The 14,174-nt window shown below is 32.0% G+C and overlaps 2 protein-coding genes and 1 pseudogene across 2 annotated transcripts; 1 reads left to right on the top strand and 2 right to left on the bottom strand.

Annotated features, from left to right (window-relative positions):
* Positions 1-2,143: 2,143 nt before the first annotated feature.
* LOC120206357 (GDSL lipase-like) lies at positions 2,144-3,487 on the top strand. Its single transcript, XM_039206037.1, has 5 exons — positions 2,144-2,393; positions 2,459-2,580; positions 2,670-2,879; positions 2,979-3,225; positions 3,327-3,487. The coding sequence occupies exons 1-5, from the start codon at positions 2,144-2,146 to the stop codon at positions 3,485-3,487; spliced, it is 990 nt and encodes a 329-aa protein (XP_039061968.1).
* A 3,257-nt stretch (positions 3,488-6,744) lies between these two features.
* On the bottom strand, positions 6,745-9,192 carry LOC120206384 (probable transcriptional regulatory protein At2g25830). The gene is made up of 6 exons (XM_039206055.1): positions 8,825-9,192; positions 8,516-8,577; positions 8,163-8,319; positions 7,744-8,021; positions 7,191-7,311; positions 6,745-6,997 (listed from the first exon to the last, which is right to left on the bottom strand). Exons 1-6 carry the CDS (start codon positions 9,086-9,088, stop codon positions 6,905-6,907), a joined length of 975 nt encoding a protein of 324 aa, XP_039061986.1. The 5' UTR covers positions 9,089-9,192; the 3' UTR covers positions 6,745-6,904.
* Positions 9,193-9,492: 300 nt separating this feature from the next.
* On the bottom strand, positions 9,493-11,199 carry LOC120206383 (annotated as a pseudogene).
* Between the last annotated feature and the right edge of the window lie 2,975 nt (positions 11,200-14,174).

Raw genomic sequence — 14,174 nt, 5'->3', positions numbered from 1 at the left:
TTAATTTGTGAGACATCGATTAAAATTAATTTTTGTTTACTTATTTTATTTGTTGGTTGTTTTTTAATATTTTTATTATTTGTTGTTTTTAATTATTTTAATTTAGTTTCTAGCTTTTAATAATTATTAGGGCTTAAACCTGCAGATTAATACTTTAAACTTTAAGATTTATAAGTTTAAATCTTTAAATTTTAGGATTTTAATTTAGGTCTCATAATTGTAGTTTTTTTTAAATCCTTTGATTATTTAGTCCGCAAGCTTAATTAGAACTTTAACATTTACATAATCAAATAGGATTAATATTAGAACCTACGTTTTTAGATCTAAGCCCCTAGGTTTCTTAACTTTCATAATTTGATACTTTAAGGTAGAAAAAACCTTAATTTACTTTTAGTTTAATTAGGATAAATAAAATTGATTTGATCGCATTTTATTTTTAATTCTAAGACAATGTTCACTTATTAGGGAATTAATGGTATATATCCCGCGATTGTGCTCATGGGGTGACTACTGGTGATTCCCTAAATAAGTCGACATCCTTTTCAAAACTGCATCATTATTTTCTAAAAATGAGGCAATGTTTGGTTATTAGGCACAATAGTTGATCTCTCGCATTTACGCTCGGGGGCGAATGTTATAGGTCTTGATAAACGAATACACTTTTCAAACTCTACATCCTTAATGATTTTTAAATTAAATAAAGATCGAACTCAAAATTTTTGATTTTAAATATAGGGTAATCAACTAGGTACCAATTTTTGGGCGCTTGTGGGGTGCTAATCCTTCCCCAGGCGTAACCGACTCTCGAACCTGATTTCTTGATTTTTCGCAGACCCCAAAACTCGGTATTTTATTAAAATAAAATGTTCTATTAAAATCACCCGATTTTTACGGTGTTACAATCTCACCTTAAATGATTGGTGGCGACTCCTCACATTTCGAAACATTTTTCAAAGAAAAAACCTCCGAGTCGGTATCGGTCTTTTCCGAGTGAAAAACGATGTCGACATCAGTAAAAAAATAATGTTTTAGGTAACGTTTTACTGAAAATACCAATAACATTTCCGATAACGTCTTTCTTTAATTGTATATTATGTTGTCGTACGAGAAAACTAGCCTATTAACTAATGTGACCAAATAAGTTCACTTGTTCATTTTGTCAAAAAAGAAAATCCACTTATTCGTTAATAGAATTCTCTTTTTTCTTTCTTTCTCTAACCTGGTTTCTCTCCATTTTTTTAACTATCAACAGTGACACTAATCATCAACTAATAATTTTTCTCTTCATTCATTTACTGTTATTGTATATAATTTAACTATATATTTTTTTATTAAATCAATTTTTTCACAAAAATATGAATAAATTTTTTAATACATTATCTGTCTAGTCTTATAGTATATCTTTTTCTTCTAAAGATTAAAAAATTTATCGTCTCTCTAACCTTGCATATAGTTTAATTGGTTATCATACTCATCTATACGTACTTTAGATTCCCAAACTAAATATTAATAAGTATTTATAATTATTAAAAATAAGTTGTAATTGAGTTATGGTAATGTTAGTTTATTGACAACTTGCTATATGTATTTTTATGTTAGTGCTAATGGTGTTTATCCTTCATCACCTATAATAATGTTGGTTGAGTTTTTAACGTTTTTTGTATGATTTTTTAAGTGAATGAATTAAATATTTCAATGAATTTAAGAGAGATGTATAAGCTATGTAATAGATATGTTCTATAATTTAAAATATTTTTATTTAATATAGTTAAAAAATAAATATATTAAAAATATTTTAAATATACGAAAAACCACCAAACACGAAAGTTTCTATATCGTTTACGTTAAATGTGAATATATAAGTTAACATGAAGCCATGTTAAAAGTGCTTTTAATGGGTATAAGCTTCAGGTCTAGTTTCTCTTCAAATCACCATTAATGGCATTGTTTATGTGTCCTAGCACGTGATTTGCTCAATCTTTAATTCAGATTGCTTCACGCATAGATTTACCAAATTTGTTAAATTTTATATTTTAAAATAAAGAGTTACCAAATTTGTTAGATTTTATATTTAAAAGCAATTGATTACATGAACTATTTAAGAAGGTAGAGAGCATAAATTATCGCAATTATCAGTTTTATAATGGCGATATCAAGTGCCTATGTTTGTTTCTTGCTTCTTTTCACAACTTTTGTCAGCCTCATTAGCAGTCATAATCTGCCTGAAAATCATGTTGCTCTGTTCATCTTTGGTGATTCGTTGTTCGATCCCGGAAATAACAATTATATCAACACCGCCACTGATTTCCAGGCAAATTTCATTCCTTATGGTGAGACCTTCAAATACCCTACCGGCAGATTCTCCAATGGCCGTCTGATCCCAGATTTTATTGGTAAACCACTTCAAAAAAAATTGAGTTTCGATTTGTCATTCGGTTCATTTCTCACCATTTTACAGCTCAGTTTGCTGGGTTACCAATAATTCCAGCATATTTAAAGCCCGAGAAGCATAAGTTTACAGATGGGGTGAATTTCGCATCTGGTGGAGCCGGTGCTCTTGTCGAATCTCATCAAGGATTTGTATGTCATATTGGTTTATCATCTTAAATGTTCTGTTAAGCTATATTCAGTTCATACTTAAATGGAATTCTTGGTATTTTAAACGCCAGGTCGTGGACCTAGAAACTCAGATAAGATACTTCAAGAAAGTTGAGAAATCATTGAGAAGAGAGGTAGGAGATGCAAAGGCCAAGAAATTATTGTCTAGAGCTGTTTACTTGATTAGCGTTGGGGGCAATGATTACTTGACCAAAAACTCAACTGCCTCAGACGAAGAGTTCGCTTCCATGGTGCTCGGCAACCTCACCGTCGCTCTCAAAGTAATCCATACTTAAAAAAACTAACTTGTCTCTGTTCCACTCATTTCCACAAGTTTGCTTAAAAATCCTTTTTTTTTTTTTTTGTTAACATTGATGCAGGAAATATACAAGAAAGGAGGGAGGAAATTTGGGTTCCCAAACCTGATACAGCTGGGTTGTTTACCGTACATGAAAGCAAAATCAGAGGGTTCTTGCAACCATGAAGCGACAGCAATAGCAGAGCTTCACAATGCTCTACTTCCCAAAACCCTGGACAAGTTAAAGGAGGAGCTTCAAGGCTTCAAATATGCTCTTTACAATATATATCAATCTTTTTCTCAAAGGTTGAACGACCCTTCAAAATATGGTAATGTTAAATCGCTGTCTTTGTTTTTTTTTTTTTTTCCTTTCTTCTTGCACGAGCAATTAAACAAGGGTCCATTTCATGGGTTTATTTATTGTGTGAAGGTTTCAAGAATGCGACGACGGCGTGTTGTGGGTCTGATTTGTACGGCGGAGTTTATAGCTGTGGAGGGAAGAGAGGGGTAACGGAGTATGATTTGTGTGATAATCCAGCTGATTTCTTCTTCTTTGATTGGAGAAGGCTTACCGCCAATTTGCAGACTTAATGTGGGCTGGAACTACAGATATCGTACGGCCATACAATCTCAAAACGCTATTTGAACACAAAGCATCATCGATTCATCATTCCTATGTCGAGCTTTAATCTCTCAAATAAATTTCATGTTCCAAAGGAATAAACCAAAAACTATTTTGGCGAAATGTCTTGTTTTAGATACGAAAAATGGTTGATAGCATCTCATCTATGAGACGATGGGATCATGTGATTGTTACTTGGCTTTTTATCAAAATAAGATGGACACAACAAATACATAGAAAATTGTAGCAGCCTAGAAACAGGACTAGGAATGATTTTAATTTTATTTTGCTTTTTTATTTTAATTATACGTTTCAAATGGGTTGGAATAGTTGTGTAAAAAATAATTGGATTGAAACGGAATCCGATATAGATTAAATTTTTAATCTATTAGATTTAAAATAGTTTTATGGGTAAACTACATAAATGACCACATAACTAAGGGTCGGGTTGTGAAATAACCACCATTTTCGAATTTGTGTCAATATAATCACTGAGCTATTTAAGTAGTTTAAATATAGTCATCTACCGTTAACATTTAAAGGGAGTGTTTATGTGGCAGTTAATAAAATTTGTATAATTAGAGCATGGGTCCTTGTAAAGTTAAGTATTCATAGCGTTGGCACCTTGCTTTGTTTTCTTCCATTTTGGCCAGTACTTGTATATAATTTGTTTCCTTGGGTTTTCATTTAATACAATTTGATCCTGATTCTTTTTTTAATTTGTCTAATTCCTTAATTTTTATAATTAAAGTAATATTGGTGATCAAATTGATTAATTATAAAATCTAGGGGATTTAATCTATAAATTTAATACATGACTATAACAAAATATTTTAAAGTTAGTGCTCAAATTCATGCATTAGACAAATTAAAAACATAATCAGGATCAAAATGCATTAAATGTAAATCCAAAGAAACAAATCATATACAAGTAGTTACCAAAATGGAAGAAAACAACGCAGGGTGCCAACTCCGCGAAATACGTAACTTTACAAGAACTCGAACCCTAATTATATCAATTTTATTAACTGCCACGTAAACACTTCAGTTACATGTTAACGGTAGGTGGCTATATTAAAACCATTTAAATAATTCAGTGGTCGTATTGACGCAAATTAAAAAAATGAGTCATTTTTGCAACCCACCTTTAGTTATGTGGTCATTTATGTAATTTACCCTAGTTTTATCTATATTTAATACAATGATATCGTATGTAAATTATTTAAAACTTTTTATTTGATGAAAGCGTTGATGGGCACACAAGATCTTACAATAATAGTTGCTATTGGTTTACAAACCCAGGAAAACTTTGTTAAGCTTATTTTACAACTCTTTCTTCTTTCTTATATAACAACACACTACAAATTATATTTATATAGGTTCATTACACCAATTTGATAAGGTTTTTAGTTACTACCCAAGTCTTTATTAAATGCCAAAACATATATACATATTTAACATGTGATTTCTACATCAATTCAAGTCGCTCATCTAATTATTAAACTATCAAATTTGATTAGATATTATCTTATCTTCATATCATTTTGGTCTTGTTTGGTGTAGCTTTTTAAACATCGTTTTAGTTAAAAAGTCTATTTTGAAATGGTGGTTTCAAACCAACTGCAAAAGCTAGAATTTGTAGTTTTTTAATTTTCAAATTTACGTTTGGAAGCAAATTATAATTTTACCCTTATTAATGTATGAGCTTCACTCAATTATGTATTTACATTTTATTTTAATAATTTAATATTAACATCCTTAAAAAATAATTTATTATTTAATAATTTATTTTAATTATTTAAAAGTAAATAGAACTCATGGCTTATATATTGAAATATTAATAAAACATTTTATATCCATGTCTTAAAAATTATTGATAATATATTTTTTAGTAAAATATAAAAATATTATTAATGAGTTATCTTAAAATATTTTTATATTTTTATTATAGTTTAAGTGATATATTTTATATATCATAGTATTAATAAGTGTAAATATAATTTAAAATTTATATTTTTAATTTACAACATAATTTCTATAATGGACATTTTATTTTTTTCAAACTCACTTTTTAACAACAATCTCAAACACTTAAATTTTAAATTATACTTCTAAAAGCACTTTTAAAAAGCTCTTTTCTACCATACTTTTAAAAGTTACTTTTCAAAATTCATGTCTAACTTACCCTTTATCTTATCTTCATACTATCAAATTTAACTAGATCTTATTTTATTCATCAAAATTTCATGAATATTCTAGTCCATTTTGAGTTCTAACATCTTTTATCTTCTATTCATCTCTTTCTTGTAGTTCTCTCTCATGCCTTTTCTATTTTTTTCTTCATTATCTTTCACAAAATGACAAATTGAGGGACTAACTTGATGAAACAAATTGATTTTACATTAGATACGAGGTATGGAACATATGAAAAGATAATTGAGGTGTTTAATGAAATGCCTCAAAGAGATATATTTCTCGATCGTGGGGCCATGAGTTCTTTGGATGAAGTTGATTATGTGGCAACTAAAGTCATAACTGTTTTCACAACTAATACCGGTTTGGATACTTTTATTCTTGACTTATGTGTTCATTGATCTGTTCTCAAACTAAGTTTTAGGGACAATGCGAAAGTAAATAATAGGTGTGTAGAAGCGGTTGATTTTGTAGTTAATGAGAAGTTTATCAAGTGATTTTTTTATTACTTAATTTCTCTCTTCGTCCAGGCTGCATTCTTCATCGGCTTCCCCCCCCCCTGCTTCAGTTTCATGTACGGCATTTGGGAAATCTGGACGAGTCAACTTGCAAAAACTCTGTTTTCATTGTATTTTGCTCGGGCCGGGATGGGTTTTAAGCTTGAATTTAGGGGCAATTAAAACTTCAAAATTATTCGAGGCAGGGCAGGTTCGGATACATGTTTTGTATCTCGGGCCAGGTAACTAAAAATCCGTCTCATTGACATCCCTAGAGCTAATGTCATGGGTCAACACCAGCTTAGAAAGAAAACAAGAAACAGAAAAACACAAGAAAAATAAGCCAATTACAGAGAAAAAAAACCACTACTCATCAAATACAGAAGGAAATCGTCACCAAAATTTCAAAAGTTCCAACGTCGGGAGACGGGGAGAGTTCTAGCAGAAAAGGTAAAATGGTGATTTCTCCCATGGTAGGTCCTTAAAATTAGTAACAAGAATAAAAGAGAAGATTATTTAAATTGTTATACAAGTTAAAAACACTCGCCCCTTTCTTCTTCCATCTATTATCAGAGGGTTGAAACTTGAAAACAACAAAAATGAAGAATATAAAGATCCTCTAGGAAATCCCCAGATTGTGATTTTATTCACCACCTACATGTTTAATTTCCGTAACTGGAATGGTCCAGATATAAATCACTTCTGGTCTGTATAAACCGCGTCAACATCATCAAGTTCAAGCAATTTAGACATAAGTTCCTTGTTCAAGTCCATAGCCTCATCATCCACCTGAAACCAACATATCAATGGCGGCGCCATTGCAATAAGCAAGATGCTGAAACAAGGTGATTAGGAAATCAAGTGTGGTAAGCATTCAGCACATCGTTGGGTCAACATCAGCCATGTACAAGGCAAAAGATCCTGGTTTAGAAGAAATCAAAGGGCAGATCACAGATCTTATCAACATTACAGAAAAAAGTACCTCAATGGTGCTTAGTGGAATCAGCTCAGAACCATTATCAGTTTCAAAATTTATTCCTTCCTCACGTAGCTTTGAAAGTATTGTTCCATAATTTTCTGCTGAGCTTACAATCTTGTAATAGCTACATGGAGAAATCATGTTAGACTTTACCCACTCCAACTAGCAAAACAACTTACATGTTTGAGAAAAGAAAATGGGATTGATTTGTAACAGATCATTGACAACCATATACGTGGACTTACTAAAGCATACAGATTTGATAATTGATAACCAAGATATGTGCAACGTATTAGTAGAATCGTGATCCTTCATTATATGTCCAGATTTTTTTATCGTCCAGAACAATCAAAAATATCCAGTCAGAAAAGAGAACGAAGTCTCAACTTTTTTATGCAAACAATAATTAATTCCTCTAAAATTATGTAGAGAAGTATGGAATGAGTTTATGCCCTGTATTAAAAAAATTGAAAATCAAAAGAAGCCGAAAAAGATGCAGTAAGTATGAAAAGGAGAAAGTAATTAAGAATTCAGTTTAAAACTGAAGGAGCATTACCTCTCTGATCTATCCTCGTCAGTATCATCTTCATATATGGGAGGCTCAATAACATCCTCAGCTCCAGCATCTAAAGCAATATCAAGGAGCTGGTCTTTGTCAGCATCAGTGAATTTAATATTCACAACACGAACACGCCTAAACTTGAACATAACGGAACCAGGATCTGCCATCTTTGCTCCACAGTCCTTGACTACCTCCCTAACAGCTGCAACTGATCGAGTTATTTTATCTGTTAAGACCTCTACTACCATGCTAACTCCACCATAACCATATACCTGAAAGAAGCAGTATTATTGAAGAGTTAAGAAAACCCAATCTTGTATACCATCAAAGCATCTAAATACAAGAATACCCTCGATGGCTATCACTACAGCAACAAATCTATAAATAAAAGTAGACCATAGAGAGACGTCAACCTCATAAACTTTCTCAATGTAAGCCTCTTGCCCTTTTTCTAAAGCTCTCTTGATATTGCGTTCCAAAATTTCTTTGGGTATATCAAGCTCCTTGGCCTTCTCAATTACAGCTGCAAGAACTGTATTTGATGCTGGATTTGCACCGCCTCGCTTTATACTGTAGTGCATAAAGCATCAAACTCATGAGATTCAGTCTCCATAAAGAAATGTATAGAAACTGGACAAAGTAATATAACTAAATGGTAAAATATGATATAAGAACTTCCAGCAATTAACAAATATAATCAATTTTCAATGCTCCTTTTTGGCATTGATGTAGAAAATCAAGCAAGGACTATGAGCTACCAACTTACGCAGATACAATTTCTTTTCCAATCTTTGAGTGAACTTTAGCCTTCTTTGCATCTTGAGTACCCTGAGATTAAGTAGAACACTAGTGTAAAAATCACTTCATTGATTGTGAATTTCTGACCACATATATAAGAGGTAAAGACATATTTCAATTCCATGCTAAAACAAGTACGCGTGGTATTTAACTATTTCAATTTCATAAATTACAATTGAGTTTGTCTTCTGTTAGGACTTTCATCAAACAGGTAGCATCCAAATCTAAAGAAGCTATATTCATTCAGAGGGAATTTAATAAATAAGACAAAAGAGACCTTTCTGCCGGCAATCTTGGAAGAGCGCCTCCCCATGCAGAGAGGAGGAAAAGTGGAGATGCTTCGTAATTGATGCTCATCGCTGCTAGTATTAACTTGATACAATACTGAAGTTGACGATGAAATTGAGGAAACTGATGCTAATAATTTCCTATTGCTTTTTAAGAGGCCATATCGAGAAACAATCAAGGAAGTCGAGGGAACCCCATTTGTGAATCTGTGGAGAACAGCACCGAGGGCTCTCAAGGTTGAAGATGATCCCATCTTTTATTTGCTTTACTGATGTGGGGTTTGGTTTTGTTTTGGGTTTCTTATCAAATGGTAGAGAAGCACAGTGTTGCTCTGCGCTTCCTTGGACAACGAACTGATAGCTTGGACCTTGGTCGCATATACGAGGCCTTATGTCTTAGTCCTTTACCTATTACAGTATGGCACAAAACGGGCCAAAAATTCCAAAACATTATTTTTACAGTGATCACTTTGCTTTTTCTGACCCTGTTTTGGCATGGAAATTTAACCTAAGAAATTCGGTAAAACGTTGTTAAATTGTTCCGTTTAAACTTTACCAAACGTAATAGGCCTTCTAAATCAGTGTTTATTATTTGGTAGAACCAATATGGCATTGGAATGAAAGTGACACGCCATTTTCAAGTGTCAACCATTAACTTGTGTTTATTATTTGGTTAAATGAACATGGAAGAAAAAGTATGAGGAAAATGTGTCATAATCCTCAAATGAAAAGTAAAGGAAAAACCTTTACATCCACAACATTAAGAGAAGAAGAAAAAAAAGGTTGAAACTTGAATAAGAAATCATGTCCGGTAGTACTTTATTTCCAATCACAAAACACCCTACTTTTGCTTTTCCATCGAATGATGTCTCCAGCTTCCTCCACCAACAATCTTGAACAACATCAATACCTTGCCTTCACCAATAATCATAAAAGGCAACATGAAGAACGGAAGATGGAGTATATTGCTAAGGAACTTGTGAAAAATATCAGGTTTATAAATTTGTTCTTAAATAATTTGTGACAAAATCATGAAGCACTAACCTTGGTTTGATACAAATTCTATCCTACAAAAGGCTTTTTCAAGTACCCTTGTGTTGTCGTTCAACGCCGGTGCAATTGACAAAACATGCTGATATGCACTTGCATTGCCATTGGAATCCACATTCTGAGTCCTTTGTCGAGTACAATGTCCCTCAGTGACTGGCATCTGACCGCAATATTCAAATCATCCATACAAATATTGTGACAAGAAGCCAACACAAGGTACTCCAGTGATTCATGGTTCCCGAATGCTCTAACACCAACTCAGGTAACCAACTCACAACCTGTTAAATCAATAGCCACCAAGTTCACACAATGTTTAGCAATTGCATTAACTGTGACATCCGATAAGTTGATCAGCCAAGCCAAATTCAACTTCTTGAGACTCAAAAGCGAAGAAACCGCGAGTCCACCGGAATATGTTATCTTTGGCCCGCATTCAGCTAAATTTAGCTCCTCCAAACAACACATGTGCTTCAACATCGACACCCCAGAATCAGTAATTCGATCACACTCAGCAAGGACCAGTTTTTTCAACGATCTTGAGATGAACCCAGTTGCTAAAACAGCCAATCCATGGTCAGTAATCAATGAACAAGCTTCCAAATTCAAAACCCGAATGGAATTGGAACACCCGATTGCTTCAACAGCTTGGTCATCCACCAAATTACACCTTCCTAAATCCAGAGAGGTCAAATTCTTGCAGAAACTAACGAGGGAAATAACAGCAATATTGCCTACATTTCTTCTCTTTCGCAACAAAGCTTTCGTTAGATTTCGGCACCCATTAGCCAGAGCGCTAACCCCATCATTCCCAACATCTTCAAAGCCGGAAATCCCATCAACTTCATCAAATTCTTCAAGTGCTTTCCTAAGATTAAGGTTAAGGACTCGGAGCCTGGGACATGTTTTGGCCACGAATTCAAGGTGGGGATCGGAGATAAAAATCTGGGTTTCAAAGAAAGAAGATTTGGGAATCTGGGCATGAAACTGGGGAGGAGATCGGGCTCAAGAACCCGAAGGGATAATCGGGATAAACCTTCCACCCGCAGCCATTGTTTGCAGACTTGAGAGAAGGATTTCCTGTCGTTTTGATCATAAACCCATTTGAGAACTAAGCTTAACTCGTCGTCACCCAGTCTCGACATGAAGATAACAAAATCGTAACTCTTCGAGTTTTTCTATGAATTGAACGGGTAGAACCCAGACAAAAACAACAACCAATACCCAAAAAAAACTACTCGAAGACAAAAGCTATGTAGACTGCAAGAGTATGCGTCTGGCACCCACTCATTTCAAATATGGTGGTTTATATGAGAACCACCCATTTCCCAAATTTAATACTTCTTTAATGAGAAAATCAGATATGAAATCTTCCTTAAAATTTAAAAATAAAATCAGAAGCGGTATGACTTAGCTGACTTCCTCGCCCATATAGGGCAAACATTTCCCCATGTAGCCCTACTCAAATTATTTTTTGTACTTTGATGTTTATTACAATGACTTTATTGGTCACTAACTATATCATAGATCGTCAAATATTTTTTACGATAAAGTATTTTCTGTTACAGTAATTCTTCTTTTTTTCCTTGTTATTGTAACTCCATAGATCGTCGTGTGCTCCTGAAGACCTATAGATGTCGTCATGTGTTCCTAAAGATCTATGATGGTCACTGTAGCAATCACCCTACTTAAATAAATAATTATTCGATTGCACTATGTGAAGAATTTTTTTTTCAATTGATTTATTCAAACACTTTTGCCAGCTTAACTTAACACTATTTTCTATCTTAAATTCTTTTTTCCTCACAATATGTTTAATTTTTTACCTTCAAAATAGAATAACATTACTTATGGTAGAATTTATTTTCCTTAAAAATGATTTTCATCAAATAATAATATTTAAAAAAAAGTTTATCAAAGACCACCGGATATTTATTAACTACTGTATCCGTAAAAGATTGCGTGGATTGGTCGGCAAAGAAGGAGAAGAAGAAGCAGGAGCAAAATGCATGTTGTCCTTTGGTAACCATATTATTTCTTGGGTGCGTTTGGTTTACGGAATGTAAGATTATCAGTGGGAATAAAAGATTACCAGGGAATAAGATTACTGGGAATATTGTATTTTGTGTTTGGTTGGTTTAGCAGGAATGTAAAATTACCGTGTTTGGTTAAAGAAATAAAAGATTATTAGAATATATATTTGACCAATTTGTCCTTATTATATATTTGTATAATAATACAAATTGTAAAATATTTATATATTTTTTAAAAAAAAATTAAATTCATAATATTTATATAATTTTTTTACAAAATTAAAAATATAAAAAAGGTTTAATGAAAGGGTAAAATTTTTTTAACCCCTGAACTTCATATAAAATTTTAATTATAGATTTTTTTGTAAATCTAAAATAATTTAAGGATAAATTTTTAATTTAACCTTCGTAGAATTTTTATTATTCAATGATAGAAGAATGATATTTTTGAAAAATAAAATAAAAAAATTAAGGGCATTTTAGTCCAAAACGCCGGTAATGTTACAATACCTAAGGGAAGAGAGGTAATGACATTCCCGGTAATATACCACAAAAAATCTACTATTGGTAATAAAACATTACCGGGAATGAGATTCCCGACCAACCAAACATGGGAATGTGGGATTCCCATCCCATGAGAATTCCACATTCCTTGAACCAAACACCCCCTTAGTATTGGAGATCTGACTCAGCTACATCAAATCATTAACAAACTCTGTTATATAAAGTAATGGGTAGTTCTGCGGTGCGGCGTCTAAAAAACGACTAATATACGGCGTGACCGGTAAAACAATTGACCGGTTAAAATTTATACCGGTTATGTTATATTATTTAACCGGAAATATTATAAAGTACAATAACATACTAGGTAGCACTTATATAATGTAATAGGTAGCGCTCATATTTACTTATTTTATAAGTAAACCGGTATATTTATACCGATAGTATTGTAAATTTACCTATTACATTATATTATATTGAAAGTGTCCATACTTTTTATAAAAATGATCGATACTTCTTTTAAAGTTATGTAATTTATGTTTCAATTTTTTTTAATAGTGTTTCATGTTTTCCACCTACAATATTAATTTAATAATTTCATTTGCACAAAAAATTATTTGATTTTTGATATTTTATAAAATATTATTTAGAATTTTTAATTTAATAATAATATATATCGTAACGTAAAAAATAAATCATTAGACGCCTATAATTACTAAATTAATATCTTAAAACTCACTCAAAAGATAACTTTAAATTTATGTTTTCCACAGTGAAAAAAGTATGGACACTTTTATAAAAAGGATAGACACTTTACAATATAACCACTACCTATTACATTATATAAACGATACCTATTACATTATATAAGCGCTACCTATTACATCATATTTTTACCTATTATATTGAAAGTGTCCATACTTTTTATAAAAAGGATCGATACTTCTTTTAAAGTTATGTAATTTATGTTTCAATTTTTTTAATAGTGTTTCATGTTTTCCACCTACAATATTAATTTAATAATTTCATTTGCACAAAAAATTATTTGATTATTTGATATTTTATAAAATATTATTTAGAATTTTTAATTTAACAACATTAACCAAAGATAATAATAAATATGTAATATATATGTTTATTGTTTTTAATTTAATAATAATATATACAACATCAAACACATTCCAAGCTATAAATTACAAGCTAAGGACACTTGAAGAAGCAAGAGAACAACTATCCAAGCAATCAAAAACGAGAAAATCCCAACATGATAACAACTGAACATATCATATCAATGTTCAAACTCAAGTTATAGATTTTGATTTCCTTTTGCTTGGCATCATATGAGATTTGAATTTTGATTTCCTTTTGCTTGGCACCATATGAGCTTTGGATTTTGATGAGCATCGGAAGTATTTCGGACTTATGATTTGGGTGGTACTCATAAGCATTTCGGACTTATGATTTTAGTTGCTATTTGTTTACCACCCAGATCATACGCCCGAAACGTTTCTGACGCTTTAAAGTTGACCAATAAATACAATGGTCGGGATTTCCCTCGCGTTTAAACGTTGGAAAAAAACAATGAAAATTAGGAATAATCAATGATAACATGCATATTGGCTTGGGCTAATATTTATAGTGGAGCCGAAATATATATTGAAATTCAAACTCAAATTGAAATTTAAATTCAAACTCCAATTACATATGAAATGAATTTGAAATGCAGTGTTAAATTGAACATGAAAATTGCATAATTGAT

The sequence above is a fragment of the Hibiscus syriacus genome, unplaced genomic scaffold (genome assembly GCF_006381635.1).
Source record: "Hibiscus syriacus cultivar Baekdansim isolate YM2019G1 unplaced genomic scaffold, ASM638163v2 tig00013738_pilon, whole genome shotgun sequence".
Classification (NCBI taxonomy): Eukaryota; Viridiplantae; Streptophyta; class Magnoliopsida; order Malvales; family Malvaceae; genus Hibiscus; species Hibiscus syriacus.
Note: the sequence above shows the minus strand (reverse complement) of the source record. Positions and strands in the feature narration are given on the sequence as shown.